Here is a 17,319-nt window from a genome sequence, read left to right on the forward strand (position 1 = left end):
ACAGGGCAGAGTTTGTAGGAATCCGTGGGCCTTATCTCCAGGTTCCACTCTGGAAGCCTTAACACATTGGAACAATTCAAGTTCAATTTCATATGGGCAAAGGATGATTGATTTGGCCTCAAATGGCTGAAACAGAAAAAATCTGGGATAGATTAATAGGAGTATTAGTGAAAGATGGAAAGGAAAACAAGGATCCCTTTATAAAGTGACATGATACTTAAGAACACACATTGTCAGGAACTACAAATGTGTAATGTTTCTCTTTTATTTTGCTGTACTTCTGACACTATTCTCTTACAATATTTTGCTTATCATCCTCTTGTGAGGTTTATTGTACTTACAAATCATTCCCAGACAGTCAGCTTCTTTGCTATCTTTTCATTAAAAAAAAAAAAAAAAAAAAAAAAGAAAGAATAAAAAAAGTTCTGTGTGTAATACATTTTCCCTGCAGGAACTCATTCCACAAAGATATTGACTACAAGCCTTTCCTTGTTTTAAAAAATGTAGACATGCATCAAACAGCCAATTCTTCTCCTTGGAGTCACCTTGAAGCTTTATCTGGGGGTTACATCTCTGAAGCATCCTGCAGGAGAAATTCTCTCTGATTTGTCCTCCCAAGCCAGTGCTTATCCTTCCCCTGACTACTTTTTGCCAGCAGATCATTATGAATCCTCTGTGCTGTTCATTTTCTGGAGCTCAGGGCTGTGTCCACTCTGGTTCCTTTGTTTCATATATTTTCAGTTTCTTCCACTGTGGTATGACAGACTGCAGCATGTTAAAGGAGGGAGAAGATTTGTATTGATTTAAAAACACTGCAGATTGAGAGCAGATGTACCACGTTGTCCCAGAAGATATATTTTAACTTTCATTTCTGTGCTGTGCTGAAGAGTCTTCAAGCCAGAAAGTGATTTATATTTGCTAATTGCATGGGCTTTGGTAGATCTGCAGCTAAAAATAAGTGGTTTGGTTTTTAATTAGAGAGGATTTATCCCTTCACACTGCTTCTATCCAACACTTGGAAGCTAACTGAAGAGTTGGGGAAATCCACGTTTGGTTTCTCCATCTGCCAGAGGGGTTTTTTCTCCCCTCAGGCACCCTCCATGAGTTGTCCCTGCACCCAGCCCAGAGGGATCCGGACCTCAGGGACACTTTGCTTCACTACACAACCCACAGAGACATTAAGGAAGCAAATTTATGTTCCAACTAAACAACTCAAAGGGCAGATGGCTGCCAAAAGCAATGGTTCCACTGCTCCTACCCCACCCCTGAAGAAGGGGCTCCCTTGCCTTTGCTGGATTAAGCACCCCAGAAATTGTGGGGTCAGGATTGCTCCTCTCTCATAAGAGAGGCAATTTGCTCCAGAGCCAGGTGGCTGGACTTGCCCTGATGAACATGCAGGGGACAAAAGAAATGAATTTGATTGCACTTAGCTTGAAGTGGGATCAGCTGGGAAGTCATTTCCAATGTCACCCTTGAGGGGCAGGGCAGGCAGGTCTGGGGCTGCAGAAATCCTCCCCCAGCTGGCTGCCCTGACCTTCTCCCTGCTGTGTTACCTCTCATTTTCCTGGCTCTAGATGATAAGTGTTAAAACCTGAGGGCACTCACAGCTCTTAATGCCTGACAAGCCTCACCTGAGGCCTCTCACAGCTCTTAATGACTGACAAGCTTCACCTGGGGCCTCTCACCCTTTTCCAGGGGCTCTATTTAAGCTCAGCCCTGGGCTTGTTTTCTCCTTATTTCTCTCTGAGGTCTGTTGGAGGACTGAGGTTCTGTGACTCCAGTGTTCTTGGGCCTAGTTAAGGATTCTGCTGGGCTGAAGCCTGGCCTGTGGGTTGACTTCTCTGCTTGATCCCAGACCTGCCTCACCACCATGGACCTGCCTGCTGCTCTAGAGTCTTGGTGGGACCAAGGGCTGCCTTGTTCCTTTTGCTCAGGGGCAGTGGAACAGGTTCTGGTGAGGTCCCTCTCGCCTGAAGACTGAAGAACAAAAAAAGAGGTGGTTCAAGGCCTGTACTCTGAAGGTAATGATCAGTTTTTCTCTTGAACCCTCTTAATTTCTGGTTCTCTGAGTCAGAAGCAATGTGCAGGACTGGGAAGGTGATGTAGGGGAAGCTATTGGTCTGTGTCCTTCCAAACCTTGGTTTGAATTTCTCTGGCTGCTCTGGGGGATTTGGCTTTGTGGTTGGTTTGGGCTCATGCAGGTGCTGGGTGGCTCTGTAAGTGCTAGAGCTGACACCAAAAACAGATCAGGGATGAGGGATTGGGAAAGGTGGGAGCATGGCTGCCTTCAGCCAGCTGTGAAACTGCATCCTAAGGCACACCAGAGCATGGTGGCAAAAAGTCCTGTACCTCAAACAAGGAGCTACTTCATCTCATACTGCAGAAATTAAAGCCCATTGTGCTGCAAGCAGAAGCACCCATGTGCCAGCATCCATGTGTCACCCCTGGATCCTATCCCAGCTCTGGCAGTATCAATCTTGGCTTATCTCTTCTATTTAATCCATGTTTGTGTGTTGGTCAGTTTTCTCTAGGAAATAATCTCTTATCGTTGTCCTTGGCTTGAGGAGGAATGTGTGCATGCTTGTGTCTATGAGAAGGTGGTTCCAGACCTCAATCTCCTTCCCTAACAGGCAGCCAGATGCTTATCTGGGCTTGTTCCTTCTCTTGAAACTCTGAGTGTCTGACAAGAAGTACAAGATTTATGTGGCAGAAAGCAAGCCTGAGAGGGGTGGGATCTGATCTATCAGGAAGTGAGGAGGAAATTCCTTTAATCTTGTCCTTGTTTCCACTCCACTTATGAACTTTTTATTAAGCAGTTGCTGATGTTTGGAATCTTAAACTTAACCTAAGCATCCTAAGAATGTGATTGATTCTCCTGAGTGGGAAGTAGCTATCAGGCAGCTTTGGCAGTGTCCTTCAGCTTCTACAGAACCCTGCTAACCCCTGGCAAATCTGCTTGACTGTGGATAGAGCTGGGGTGTAATGTGTTGGGGGGAAATGCAGCCCTCCTGCTTCCCAAAGCTCAGCAGGGAGATGAAAAAGCAAGTTTGGGGTCTGGTTGTGGGCACCAGGCTGATTTAGCCTTTGTAATGATCTTGGGCAGTAGATACACCTGACTCCTTCTCAGGTAGGTTGGTGCTTTTTGGGGTTTTTTTAGATATAAAAGTGAAACTAGGAGAAATCAATATGTTAAATGTTGATTAGGTTAGATACTAGGAAAAAATTCTTTACAGAGAGGGTGATCAGGTATTAGAATGGGCTGCCCAGGGAGGGGGTGGATTCTCCATCTCTGGAGGTTTTTAAGAAGAGATTGGATGTGGCACTGAGTGCCCTGGGCTGGGAACCATGGAGGATCAAGGGTCGGACTTGATCTCAGAGGTCCTTTCCAAGCCTGATGATTCTGTGTTATTTCCTTAAGGCAGAGAGGGATAAAAAACAGTTCCTAAGATGCAAAGTGGATTTCTGAAGTCCTGAGTTACAAGAAACTGTAAATGTTACAGATTGGAAGCTCTTGACTAGTAACCCACAAAAGAACAACTGTTGAGAAATCAGAATTGCACATTGCTGGTTCTGTTTCTTTGCTTTGTTTCAGCAGAAATGGTCTAAAATGTAGAATGTTGGGCTCAGTGGGATAAACTTCAAGCTTTATAAAACTGATGAGGGACTGTGCCTGGGGTGTGAGGGGCCAGAAGGTGGTTGGTATGGGTTGGGTGCCTCCATCATCTTCCTTTAAGCCCTTGGGGAGGCTTTGGTGTGGGGGGCAGGTATGGGTTGACCTGTTCTTGTGCATCAGACACCCAAAGGTGGTGATTTCACCACCTTTCTGCTGGTGTCCTTAACTTTGTGGCTGGGGATGTTCCTCAGCAAAGTTTGCTGACAAAGGTGCTCTGGCTTTCCTAAGTGAGAGGAGGGAAGATGGTGAAGAGACCTGAGAAGCTTAGAGGTCTGGAGGAGAGGTCAGGTTGGAGATGTGAGATGATTAAATCTCCTGAGGAGAGGCTGAAGGAGGAGCTGGGGCTGTTCAGGCTGGAGAATAGGAGGCTGAGGGGAGAAATTATAGTAATGTCTCAGCAAATACCTTGAGAGGAGGTTGTGGTGATGAGGCTGTTGGCCTCCCTAGGGACAGAACAAGAGGAAATGGGTTCATGTTGTGCCCAGGGGAGGTTCAGGTTAGATATTAAGAAAGATTCCTTCACTGAGAGCAATGAAGCGCTGGAAGGGGCTGCCCGGGGAGGTGCTGGAGTCACCATGCCTGGAGGTATTAAAAAAAAACCCCAACCAGCTCTGGTAGATGTGCTCCAGGAAATGATTTACTGGTTAAGGTGGTGTAGGACTGATGGGTGAACCTCCTGAAGGTTCTTTCCTGCCACGGCGAGTCCACGAATGGTGGCACCAAGCAGCAAAACTGGACTGGGCGGTTCCCTTCGGGTGCCAGAACCCTTGAGGAAAACCCATGTGAGGAAGGGATGGCAACCCCAAGGCTGGTGCCTTCCCAAATCCCGGGGCACCGGGGGGGACCGTGAGGGAAAAGGAAGAGGGAAGTGGGTGAGTGGTGAGGGAAAGGGCACCGGGTGGACGGACGGTGAGGGAAAGGGCAGCGGGTGGAAAAGGTCAGGGGGTGTTCGGTGAGGAAGGCCCCGCAGTGCCGGGGTCCGCGGGCAGGTGGGGGTACGGAAAATGGCGTCGTTGTGTGTGAGGGCCGCGCCGAGGCGCGGTTGGGGCGGGCAGCAGAGGGCGCTGCGGGGCCGGGGCCGCGGTGAGAGCGGAGCGGGCGGAAAGTGACAACCGAGGGGGCCGAGGGCGGCGGAGGCGGCGGCCGCCGCGCTCCCTTCCCCGCCCGCCAGCAGAGCGCAGCCCCGAGGGCGCGGCGTGGGACGGGTCGGCGAGGCGGGAGGAGAGAAGAGAGGAGGAGGAGGAGGGAGAAGAAGGAGGAGGAGGAGGAGGAGAAGCAGCAGCGAGGCGGCCCCGCGGGTGGTGCGCGGGCCGTCCCCGGGACGCCGGGGCTGCGCGGTGGATGTGGGAGTAGCGCGGCGGCGGTTCAGGAATGCAGCAGCCGTGCGGCGGGGACGGGAGGTTCCTGCTGCTCCCGCTGCTCCTGCTGCTGCGGGCGGGCAGCCGGGCGGAGCTGGGAGACTCCACGCAAGGTAGGGTTGTGCGGGATCCGAGCTGCCTCACGGGTTTTGTCCGGGACTGATACCGGGGATTGGGGAGGGGTTCGGTAAGGTCGGGACCGGCACCAAACCCTCTGGCCGGAGGTCCGGGGTGGCGGAACCGGCCCTGAGGGTGCCCGGTCCCGGCTGTGGGGATGGCGGTGCTGGGCCCCGAGGGGGCTGCGTGGCCCCTCCGAGAGCCCGGAGGCTCCAACACCCCCCCCCGAACCCTTCATCTTAACGAACTCCGAGTTTTATACTCGATCTGTGTTTAATTGCTTCGTAAAAAGCCTTTCCAAGTGTTTGGCCGAGTTATTAGCTAAGTGTAACCATTCCCAGGCAATCCCGCTTTTGATACGTGATTTATGGTTCCCGGGGTGATGTTGTCAATGATGATTTGTCCTTTAGCTCCCAGCTTTGGGGGATGTTTTGCCTTTGCAGCCTTCCGAGAAGGTTTTGTTAATCTTGATACGCATATTTATTTTTTTTTTTATTTTAAAAAACAACAATAACCTTACAGAAAGCCTCTTTGATTTAGCTTTAACGAGTAATACTTATTTTGCGACCCCTCTGTTTTATTAGGGTTTTGATTTCAGCCTTTTGCACATGATTTACGTTTAAAGTGTTGCACATGTATAAAGGGACCGGGCTGGAATTAGGCAAGGAGAAGGGATTGCTGAGGCCAAGTCAGTAAAAAGCCAGCAGTGCTTTTGGACGCCTGCATGAGAACTTCAGTAAAAGGTGGAGATTCATGAACTCGGTCTTCTGGAGGGTATTTTATGGTGGCTACTTAAATCACCAGCCACTTCGGAAAGGTCCTGGTTGATAATACAGCCGGGCAGTATTTAAAGAAGGGGGAGAAGTGAAGAGTAAAGAAACAAAGCTGTTGAGTTGAACTACTTTGCAGTTCAGAGCTGAGAAAAGCTGCGGTTAAAAGGAAACCTCTAAGCCAAATCAGAGATGCTGTAGCACAACTGTCTTTAAAATTAGGTTGTAGCCAACAGGTAACTCCCTTTGTCGTGTTCCTGTGCCTCAGTTTGTCTGTAATGATGCCATTACCTGGGATGTGTGTTGGGTAATGGATCTGTTGGAATGACTTCCAGATCTCTGTGTGGCTCAGTTGGATGCAGGAGCCTCCCGGAGCAGTTTCAATGGCTGGATGATGTTGTAGCTTAGGGTAGGAATTCTCCATGACATCTCGGTGGGAAAAGTTTCAAATGTTGTGTTCTTCTGTCTCCAGGGAATGCTGGGTGTGCTTAGCAAATAGCTGTATTTTTAAAAAAGGGATTAAAAAAAAAAAAGCTATTTCTTTTCCTGTTTTTCTCAGCTAGTTCTGAAACTTTAGGGTTATAATATGAAATTCTGTAGATTTCTAAGAGCCTGGAGGGGAGGGAGGGAGGGAGGAAAGCCCATGAGTATAAAGCAATGGATCATGTTGGGTCCAGAACCAGCTATTTTTTAGTTGCTGTGTATTGTGCTGGGAAGGATCTTTCATTATATGAATTCCACTCTGTGTGGCTGTTGATAAAGGCATTATGCACAATTACTCTCCACAGTGAAATGTTTCCTGTATTTAAAGTAGTATCTTTGGCAAAAGCTTCCAGTGTTGACTCAGGAGTGTTATCAAGTGATTTATTTATTTATAGACATCTATCACATATGTTACAACCACATACCCTGCTTTCCCTCAAACTTGCTAAAGGTGTAGGATTTGTAGAAGAAGGAAACCTGAGCATCTAACACTAAACAAACAAAACCTCTTGTAAAACGTTTAAGAGTTTCTTCAAGGTAACTGTAATGGCAGGGTGAAGAGATTTTGCTCCATTAGAAACCCAAGGATCCATGCAGAACTCTTCAATCCTTACCCTTCTATTTGTCAAAAAGACAACATGGACCTCTAAGCAAGCAAAATTTTTCTCCAGAAAAATCAAGGACTGTGATCAAAGTCCATCTGCAGCCTAACTTGAAACAAGGGGTTGGCAGCCCCAGATCTGATGGTCTAACAATGAAAATACTGAAGAGTAGATTGGGCTGTGAGTTCTCTGAGGTGCAGGAGAGCCTCCCTGTGCTGCCCTGGGTCCAAACATTTGTGAAGACAAGACTCCCACTCCAGAGGCTTCCCAGTTTGACACTCTGATCCAGTAAATGTCTACAGATGTGCAGGAATGCCCTTGTGTGAGTGATGCAGCTCAGTAGGACAGATGTGTATCTGCTTGGGGGCCAGAAACCTGCACAGCTATTGTCACATCTCTTTTTTTTTGGGGGGGGAGGGGGGATTATTACCAACTCATCCCTTCAGTTTAGATATTGTCAAGTGACCAGAACTATTTTGCTGTGTTGCCTTCCAAAAGCTCTCTTTTTTGTTTTCCTTTTCACTTTTTCTCCTGTCTCCTGCTGCTTCCTTTTTTTTTCTTTTTTCTTCAATGACCTTTCCTTGTAGAGAGCAAAACAAAACAAAAAGCACATTTTCCTTTGTACATTCATTCTGTCTTTAATGCCTGCTCTTCCCGAGGGTGCTCGTGGGCTGGCCCAAGTGTTCTGAATAAAACCACAAAGTTAATGTGAATGTCAGTAACAGGAACTAACTTGGATACTTTTTTTTTTTTTGCCTTCTTCACAGTATCTGACTGTGGATATAAAAATAATAAATCTGACTACTTCAGCTTTATTGTTCAGCAACTTTGTGAGGAGTCAGAATGGAAGAAGCCTGACTAGTATAAAAGCATACGGTGAAACTACAGGACTCCAGATGATGTTTTGGATCAGAGGGGGTACTGCTGGGTTCCTTGGAAGTTGCCTCTTGTGAGCTGAAGTTCCTCAGCTCTTGATTAGTCCCTGTAATACCCCAGTGGTTAATTGTTTGATCCATAGGTCAACAGGCTGCAGTTTCAGCCCCTATGCACTGAGGACTTCCCAAACAAACAAAATGCTTTTGTTGCCATAAGCCTATAAGAGGATGAGAAGAGCTGCCCCTGTTTGCCTTGCAGTTCTTGACAAAAGTTGCTTGAAGTAGCAGCAAATGATCTTCAGGGCATCATTTCTTTGTTTCTGTAATTAAAGTCTCCTCTGCTGCTTGTGTGCACACACGGGAGCTCAAGCATTGCAAGTCAGTCTGGGCAGGGGTGTTTTAAAGCTTGTGGATGGATTTTAAGTACAAATACCTAAATCGAGGCAAAGAGAGGGGGGGAAGCTTCCCTGAGGTGTGACACTAGATCCCACTCTTTGGAAACACGTGTAGAAATGCAGCAGTCTTCTGAGACTCAAAAGAGCACCTCAGAGTTGAAAACTCTTAAAAAAAAAAAAAGTTTCTTAACTCAATGCAGCTGCTTCCCACATAGTGCTTGTCTTTCAAGCCAGAAGTATCTAGAAAGTTAACTAGTACAAAAGAAGTGTACAAGGTTTTTTCTCCAAACTGTGGAAAAACCCCTCAATTATCCTTGGTTACAAATTTTATGTTCACACGATTGTCCTTGGTTTTGAAATTGGTTTTGTTTTGTTTTTTGGCTGCTGCAGGGGGATGTTCTCTTCTTGCTGTAGGTGCCCAGGTAAGAGGTGCTGGTGCTTCACTGGTGAAGGCACAAGAGGAGATGTCAGGGATGCCCTTGGTGAAGCTCTGAAGTCTCCCACCCTGCCTTGTGTAGGTAGAAGTGACAGTGATAACCCAGCTCACGTGCAGACAGGGACTCTGATACCCTGAAAGACTTAAATGATTACAAATGAAATAATTTTATTGTTTGGATACACCATCTTGCACCCTGTAGGCATTTTCTTTGAAAAATCAGCAAACTGTGGCTGTTGTCTTATAATATTCTTTTGCACCTGAAAGCAGAGGGAAGTTTGATATCAAATCTGTCTCTGGTTATACATTAACCAACAATTTTTGGTGGTAGGGGTAGTGTGGGAGCAACTCCCTAAAGCAGAGCTTAGAGAAGTTTTGGGTTGATTTGGGCTGGCCCAGCAGCTGAATAGTTAAGTGGTTTTTATAGTGCTTTTGCCTGTCTTAGTTTCTTTTTCATTCTGGAGATATTGCAAGTCAGTAAATGTGCTTATTTTTAAATGAAACAACAGTGAAAATGAATAGGTAAGAGCAATTCTCTGTTTCTTTGGAAATTGTAACAAAATACTGGTGTTAGCTGAAGATGCTTCTGCAGGTTTGGTGATTGCAGTTTTACATGAATGAAGAGAGCTCTCAAGTTCCTGAAGTTTTTTCCTTGGTGTAAAAATGTAGTTTTATCAGGTCCTGCAGAAGAAGTTAGTTTTTTTCTGTTTACAAGCAGAGTCACTGTATATGTGTGGCATATGAGAGGCTTGATGATCTTTAGTGGTTTTTAATTGGGCTGAAATGACAGCATGCATAAAAACCTGTGAAGTTTGCTAAGGTGAAAAAATGGAATAATTTCAATGTACTTATTCATCAGTAAATCTCTAAATATTACCATTATTGAGTAGCAAATTTCTTTTGGTTCCTCTTGGGAATATAAAGTAAAATACGTATTGCTGGGATGGGCACAGATCAGAAGGATAATTGCTGGGAAATACTGCAGGATGGTCACCCGAGAGGAGCAGAAAGCCACATCACTGCTGGTGAGGAGGAACTGAGAGGTGGAAATGAGTTGTGGGGCCAGTACCAGGTCCCAGCACTGCTGGCTACAATTTGGCTTTTTCTAAGGGATTTCAACAAGTCATTAGCTGGAGTTGATGCCAAAGGCATGAAATAAGCTCTAAAGCAGAAGAAAGCCCTGGTGAGGTCTGCTTTGTTACTTCTACCAAGTTCCATGGAATAATTGTGCTTGATTTTTTTATAACAAAATCCCTTCAGGGAGCTGCAGGGTGGCTCTGGTTGTGTTGGGTCAGTGCTGTGCTACAGGGCACCTTCACAGGAGGCTGAGGAACAGCAAAAAAATTGTCTTTGCAGGAAATATTGTGTATCAGTGGTGTCCCTGTCAGCTGGATGGGGACAATCAGCTGCCAGCTCAGTGGAGCTTAACCCACCCAGACCTTTCTGGTGTGATGCTGGGGACACTCATGGTACTTGGAATGTCAAAGGGAAAGGAGATCTGTCTGGCTTTGGTGTCAGGCTCAAAAAAATGAATTTATTGAGGCAAGACACACTGAAGAGTTTGAGCAAAAGCAGTGGTAACTTTGTGCAGCTGTTGCATGGTTTTTATTATTTATAATAATGCTGCTGCCCTGTTGTGTGGGGTCTGACATCCTTTCCCTTAGCAGCAGATATTTGGGAGTGGGTTTATGTTAAGACTTGACCATCCCTATATGCAATGGTGAAGTTTCATAACTGGGTCTGGAGAAAGTGGGGCCCCAGTGGAAGGCTGCATTTTATTAAAATTTTTGTTTTCAAACTGGTCAGGTCATACCTAGAAACTGATACTTGAGGGTGGCTTCCTGTGACCTTCTGCTCCTTCACTTCAAGGGGTGTTGATGGGGTGTTCTCCTGTCCTGTTCCCAGATGCTCTTCTCTGCAGCTCTGCTCCATGCAGGTCTGGGAAAGAGCTGGAATGGGGAAGCTCTGCTGGAGCACAGCAGCAGCCCATGGGAAACTGGAAGATCAGAGATAAGCAAGGAACATTTTCATCAGCTTTATAACCTTGTCACACATTCCCTCCAGAGACTGGGAGTATAGGAGGGAATGATTTTTCTCACCCTTAGGATTTGAGATGAGCTTTGGGAGGATGTGCACTCCCAGCTTCCCAGCATGAGGGTTCCTCTGGGGAGAAACCTTTTCTGTCCTCCTCTGGAGGAGGTGGCTCAGTCCCTCCTGAAGGTGCCAAATCAGGGACTGATGGTGCAGGTGGAATGTGCTCCTCAGAGGGTCCACAGTTTGTTCCATGCAGGATGTTATGGCTGCTAATTCAGGGCAACTGTGTCCTTCAGTGCCCCAAATCCATGCTGGAGAAGGAGGAATTTTATCATGTGTGGTCTTATCTTCCAGACTCCTGAGCACCTTTAGCTCTGATCCCATTTACTTGGGAGTACTGAGTGCTTCTCCAAATCTCATCAGGAAGGGCACAGGATGCAGAGGATTCCAAAGGCTTCAGGAGAAATGAAGCTGCTTGAAATGATGCAGTGAGTGAGATCTTCCTGGAGCCTTTTTAGAATAATGGCTGGTGCTTTCTCTCTCTTTGTTGGGCTGATGTCACTTGGAAGTGAACCTGTCTTGGTACCTCAGTAGGGGCATTTTTAGGGGAAAGGGCTCTCTGTCACTGCTCCAGCTGGCAAGCTATTGAGTGCTTAGACCTGGGAGCAAGAGGGGATACTAATAAGGCCTAATAATCACCTTTCCTTGGTTCTTTAAATCCTTACAACTGTAACTATGATTATTTGAACAATAAAAGCAATGCTTTCAGTAGTACACAGGTTAATCTGTGCTAGGCAGAGGCTGCAGGTATTTTTTGTTCTCATCTAAGCATTTCCTTTAGCACTATAAAAAGTTATCACACTTTGTGTTATTTTCAGTGAAAATGTCTTTTCCACTGCCTTGCCAGAGAGCTTTGGTTTGGCTTTGAACACAAGGTGAGGGGCTGTTGATAGGATTGCTCATCCTGAAGAGAAAACAAAGGTGTGTGAAGGTGGAGATGGATATGTAAAGAGTCTCGGGTAACAAAAAAATGCCAGGATGGTAGAGTGAATTGCTGAGTGTGGTGACAAAACTGGGCTGCTGGGCATGCTGAAATGTGTGAAGCACATCCAGTAAGGGCATTGGAGTCTTGATGTTCTCCTAGGACACTCTGTTGGTTGTGGTGAAAACTTTTCTCTATTCTTTCTCAGCCTTGGTACCAGCTCTTGTTACACAGCATGATGTGGTGTGTTGGGATAATACAGAGCAGCTTTTCCAGAGCTGCTGTTAGTATGGAACTGCTCATCCCTGAGATCCTGGAGATAGTCAGACCTCTGGGAAGAAAAAACAAGGATTAGTCCAGACTCAGGACACCCCATGAGGTCAGGTGGGTTTATTCCTCACCTTCCCTCCCTGCAAACTGAAAGGGGTTTGCATGTTTAGAAACATTAAAATGAATAAAGAATGTACAGGCCCTGTCTCACCACCTCATCTTCCCTTCCTTTGAATGTTTGGGAAGAGGTAACCTGGGGAGGGGTTTTCTTTTCTTGCCATTAAACTCTGTTTCAGTACATCAACCTTCAAAGACACTGCTTGTATACACAGAGCTGGCTCCAGGATAAGCCAGAAGCTTGGCCAAATAGCAAGAAAAGAAAAGAATAAAAATCAGCATTAGAAATAAGATCTGGTTTTGATCAAGTGTCCCTACAAAGCTTCTGTTACCTCTCATGGGGAGGTAGCATCTTGGTTTTAGGGTGTCACTTGGAGTTCCTGTGCATCTCTACCCTGGGTTTACAGCAGGTTTTGCCTCTCCCAGTTTTTCCTGCAAGAGGTCAGAAATCAGGGTTGAATATCTCCTCTCCAAAATGAACTTGGCTTCAAATAAAAGGAGGTATCTCTCTAATTAGTTTGTTTACTCTGAAGTATTTGATGTGCTATGTAAGTAACAAGCATTCTGTACATTTTAGGTTTTAATTTTATTTTAGATGTTAATTAGTCATTCCCCATGTGTTGTTTTTGTTTTTTTTGATGACCTCTGTGAATTTAGTGGAAATCTGTAGCAGGATGGGGACATCTCCTTTGCTCCAGAAAAATCAGAAGGAAAGCTCTGCTTTCAGTGTGTTTCCCTGAGAATGACAAGAGGTCAGTTGATTGTCAGGGAAATGCAGTTTTGTCATGAAATTGCTTTCAAAAGGCTACAGAACAGCACTGGCTGGATCTTTGCTTCTGAGCAAAACTTGCAGTTCTGCAGTCTTCAGTATTTTTTCTCTCCCTACATTTAAAGCTCTTCTCCAAATAAAAAACAAAATAGCCAAAAACCCACAATCAAACCAGTTTCTGACTTCTGATTTGTGTTCTACCTGATTTAAAATTTTTAAAAATGATTTTCCTTTTTTTATTTAATTTTAAATTTTTTTTAATTTTATTTTTTATGAAGAGGAGAAGCACAGAGCTGCCCTGAAGCTGAGGAGCCATGGAAGACCAGCCCAGTGATAGCCCACAGCTGCCAGTCTGGCAGGGAGAAGGAAACTGGGCATTAGAGGTGCAAATGTGGTAGTTTAGCAGTAAATCTGAAATTCCAAGTGAGTTCTTCCTTTGTGCAGGCCCAGTCTGGGCATTTGATGCCTTTTGCATCCTGTGTGGGCATCTTCCAGTATTTCAGAAATCATCCCAGGAGCTCTGGCTGGTGCAGAGCTGGCTTCCTCCTGGCTGCTAGAAAGGTCCTCATGAGGCTTGAGCCTCTTCATCAATTTCTTTTTGATATTTGTGGCAACCTAGCAGTGCTGCCCCTGCTTTTTCCAGCTCTAAATGTTCTGGAGCTGTGGTTGGAGAAGGTGATGGCTCTGCCCAGCTCCCCTTCTAAATACACTTTTTTTGGCAGAGCCCAAGCCTGGCAACCTTTGGAAGTGAGATGCACCAAACCTCACTTCTTTCAGCTCTTGGTTTGTCACTGTGGTTTTAATTTACCCCAAGTTAATAACTGACCCAGTGCTGGGATAAATAAATGAGCTGTGAACATCCTCAGACTTTGGAAGTCCAGCTCGGTGCAGGGCTGAGATTTTTAATTAACACTGACTATAAGATTTATGGTTAAAATTGTGTCCTTTTCAGTGAGGAAATGTGAAGTTGAGGAAGAGATGAATAATTGAAACCTGGTGTGGGAGAACAATGTGTTAGTGGAGCCCCAGCACCTTCCCCTGCAGAGCTCCAGACTTTCTCTGGACTTGGAGCCCATTCCACTGCCAGCCAGGAGTTGGACTCTGTGGTTCTCTCTCCCTTTATTTTTCCTCTCTACAAATGTTGTTCCATGTTGAAAACCACTTGTTCTTCATGCCACTAAGAACAGTAGTGTTTTATGTGTCTATAAAGATTTTTAGTAGAGCAAAGAGCTTTAGGAAAGCCTTTGGATGCTCAGCTAAAAAAGGACTATTCAGGTTTTTTGGTGTTTTTTTTTTTTCTGCTTTTAGTCCCTTCTGCTACATAAATTCTCCAAAAAGAGGCCCAGACAAGGGAAGGAGCCATAAAGGCATCTTCTCACTCTAGAAGAATCTTAATCATTAGCAAAATTCTAATTCATCAAGGATCAAAAGATGTTCTCCTGATTTTTCTCCTGTTACACAGGGGGAGGTGATATCTGATTTGTCATTTTTCCTTTGAGAGGAATCTGGTTGTAGGATGAGATTTATGTCCTCCCATTCTGGTTTTGTGATTTATTTCTTTTTAACATACAATCTTCTTTAAATTTTATTTCTGACTCATATGACTGGTTGTCTAGTGAGCCCTGAGCAGTAGTAAAAGGTTCACAAAACTTGGGCATGTTTTATGTGCAGAAATTTGATGTTCCATTGGGATTCCTCTGGAGATCTTTTGGTCTCCTACTTTTCATAACAGCAAATGTTCTCCAGATATGAGGAGCTCTCTGATCAACCCTTTTCATTTCAGGCTGAAAACTCTCCAGGGAATGTCAGAGTCAGACTGATTTGGTTTATTTAGTTGGTTGTGTTATTCAGGGTGAGACAGATTAGGTTGGGCATGAGGCTTAACTGCCCCATTCCTTTTTTCCTCAACTGGTTTTAATGGAGAGCCAGATTTGGCAGTGGTCACCCTTGTCTCTGTGGTTTCAGAACCTAATGATCTGTGAAGGTCCTAATAGTCCTGGGGAAGTTCTTTCATCTCTCAGGAAAATTTAAAAAGTTGGTACAGGGGGAAGGGGAAGGAGCTCTTCTCAGTGCTGATAGAAGGTAAAGTTAATTTTCAGAGAATTTGCTCAATAAAGAGAGATCATGTGCAAACTCCCTGCTTTTCCTGACCAGAAGGCCCTAAAATAAAATAAAAACAATAAAATAAATCAATAAAATAAAATCAATAAAATCTCCTGGGGAGTGCCAGAGGTGGAAGCAGTTCCTGTAGTTGTGGGACCTTTAAGAAGGACTTTGGGAAACCTGAATGTGGGAAATGTTTGGGAAACTCCCACCCAGCTTTAAAACCCAGGGGTTTAAAAATCCCCAGGTAGCTCTAGGAGCAGTCAGTCCCCTTTTCCAAGAAGGTTTTGGCTGAATGCAGTAGGAATGTCTGAGCTGCCATCAGTTTTGGTCATCATGATGTGGGGGTCCCAGCTGTCCCTGCTCTGGTTTGGGGAAGGCTGCAGCCTGTAGGGTTCTACCCACTTGGGTACATGAGGTATTTATTTCTGCAGAAATCCCCTACCCAAACCCTGTAATTGTCAGCTATTCTGTTACACTATTCCCCCTGCCAGCTTTTATCTCCCAAGATCATCAGGGGTAACTTCACGTGGACTAATTGGAATAACTGAAAAGGCCTGAGGGGCAGAATTCTGTCTCGACACTGCAGGTAGGGATTAGGGGTGTAGATACTCAGTGTAATTTGCTGAGAGGTGTCTATGTACACATCTGTCAGAAGAAGTGTAAAATCATTTGAGATATTACAGGGGAGGGATATGTGGTGATATGGAGGCTCAACTTTCTTTTGCCTTTGTTACCCTATCCCATTGAAGTTAATTTTATACACCTTTTTTTTTCTTTTTTCCTCCCCTTGCCTGTGTAAACCAGTGTCAGGCTCCTGGAGAAGGCACTTATGTTCTTGAAGGATTATTGTGCTAATTTAGCTTTCATTTCATCAGGTATCAAGGCTTGGTATTATCCTATTTGTTACTGTACTCTCAGTGTAAATTACTGACACCAGAGCTGGTTTGGGATTACAGGGAAGATGACTGAGGTGCAGGAAGGAAATCTCAGTGTTTGATCACTGCTTGCTTTGCTGTCTTAGAGATCCTACAAGTGGTGATGATCCTCTGGGGCTCAGGCATTCTGTAATGCTGATTAAAAAGAGTCAATCTGAGCAACAGAACCTGACAGCTTTTCTACCTGAGGCCTTTGAAGAATTGATGTAATGCAGGTTTTTTAAAGGAAATTTAGCAAGGAATTATCAGTCAGCTAAAATAGTTCCCATAGAAAAAAAATGCCTGTAGAATAAGGCAACCTAACCCATTCTGTAATAAAGTGCTGGGCTTGTAATGGGAAGTACTGCTGTGTCAGAAATAACATTTATTGCATCTTCTCCTTACAAATCTATATTTTTTCCTAATGATCAATGTTTTAGTTAAAAATAATTTTACCAGCACTGCAACTGTGTGTGTACCACAGTGTTCCTGGCTTCTAAGTTGCTTCTTCTAAACTGGAAGCTATTCAGTAACACAGGTGCCTGAAGCTACTCAGCACATCAGTTTTATTTAAATAAGGGCTAAGTGTGATTGGGCTATCTTAATTTTTGCCTCAGTGGAATCTCTAAGCTTTTCTTGAGGCTTTCTGAGTAAAACTGAGCCTCTTTCAATGTGGTGGTGATGTGCAGTGCAAGCCCAGCCCTTGATATTGCCCTAAAAGATGTATTTTTAACAGGAATGAGTTCTTGCTCAAGTGTTTAATGATAGTGCTTATCTAGACATAGAAATAAAAATAAAATAGAAATAATTTTAAAATAAAATCCTTTTTTTTTCCATGGAAAATCATTTTGCTACCTGGTTTCCAGGAATGCTTCATTTAGCACTGAACAAGTGGAATCCTTTTATAGGAAGCAGTTTCAATGCTGAGTGTCCTGGGATATCTTTTCCTGCAGAACAGAAGTGGGGTTCTGATTGATTGGGACTTAAAACACATGTGGGGCTTTAAAGAAATGAGAGCTGTGGCTTGGTTTGGTTTTGTCACCTGGCTCCCTGACAGGGGTAGAGCTCCTGGGTATTTTTCCCATCCATTCTGGTGGGGTTCAGCTTTGGGGTGGTACCCCTGGGATGAGGATTTTTCTGGAGGTTTCTGCAGCAAAGGGAAACTCATAGCCAGAGGGTGAGAGGCTGGAGTTGTGCCCTTGCCCCTTTTCTCATGGCTGTGAAATGTCCACTGCAGGATGTGTGAAATCTGAATACTTTGGATTTTGCCTTTAAGCAGAATCTAGTGTTGCTTTTGCTTCCTGCACCAAATGCCAGGGGAGAAGGGATAGTTTTGATCCCTGCTGTCCATCCTGTGATGTGTAGGTGTCTCAGCTTTCAGGGATGAAAGATGACTGTCACTTCAAGCACTTGCCATG

The 17,319-nt window shown here is 44.9% G+C and overlaps 1 protein-coding gene across 2 annotated transcripts in view; it reads left to right on the plus strand.

The window, feature by feature from the left end:
* The first annotated feature begins 4,942 nt into the window (after window positions 1-4,942).
* ROR1 (receptor tyrosine kinase like orphan receptor 1) overlaps window positions 4,943-17,319 on the plus strand; it is a 152,456-nt gene continuing 140,079 nt past the window's right edge. The window contains exon 1 of one of the 2 annotated variants that reach the window (XM_030455609.1): window positions 4,943-5,144. In XM_030455609.1, coding sequence (XP_030311469.1) covers window positions 5,045-5,144 — 100 coding nt within the window. In that variant the 5' untranslated portion in view covers window positions 4,943-5,044. Of the gene's footprint in view, window positions 5,150-17,319 lie in introns of both variants that reach the window. The other variant, XM_030455610.1, reaches the window with a different exon arrangement.

Source organism: Calypte anna, chromosome 8, assembly GCF_003957555.1.
Source record: "Calypte anna isolate BGI_N300 chromosome 8, bCalAnn1_v1.p, whole genome shotgun sequence".
NCBI classification, from domain to species: Eukaryota; Metazoa; Chordata; class Aves; order Apodiformes; family Trochilidae; genus Calypte; species Calypte anna.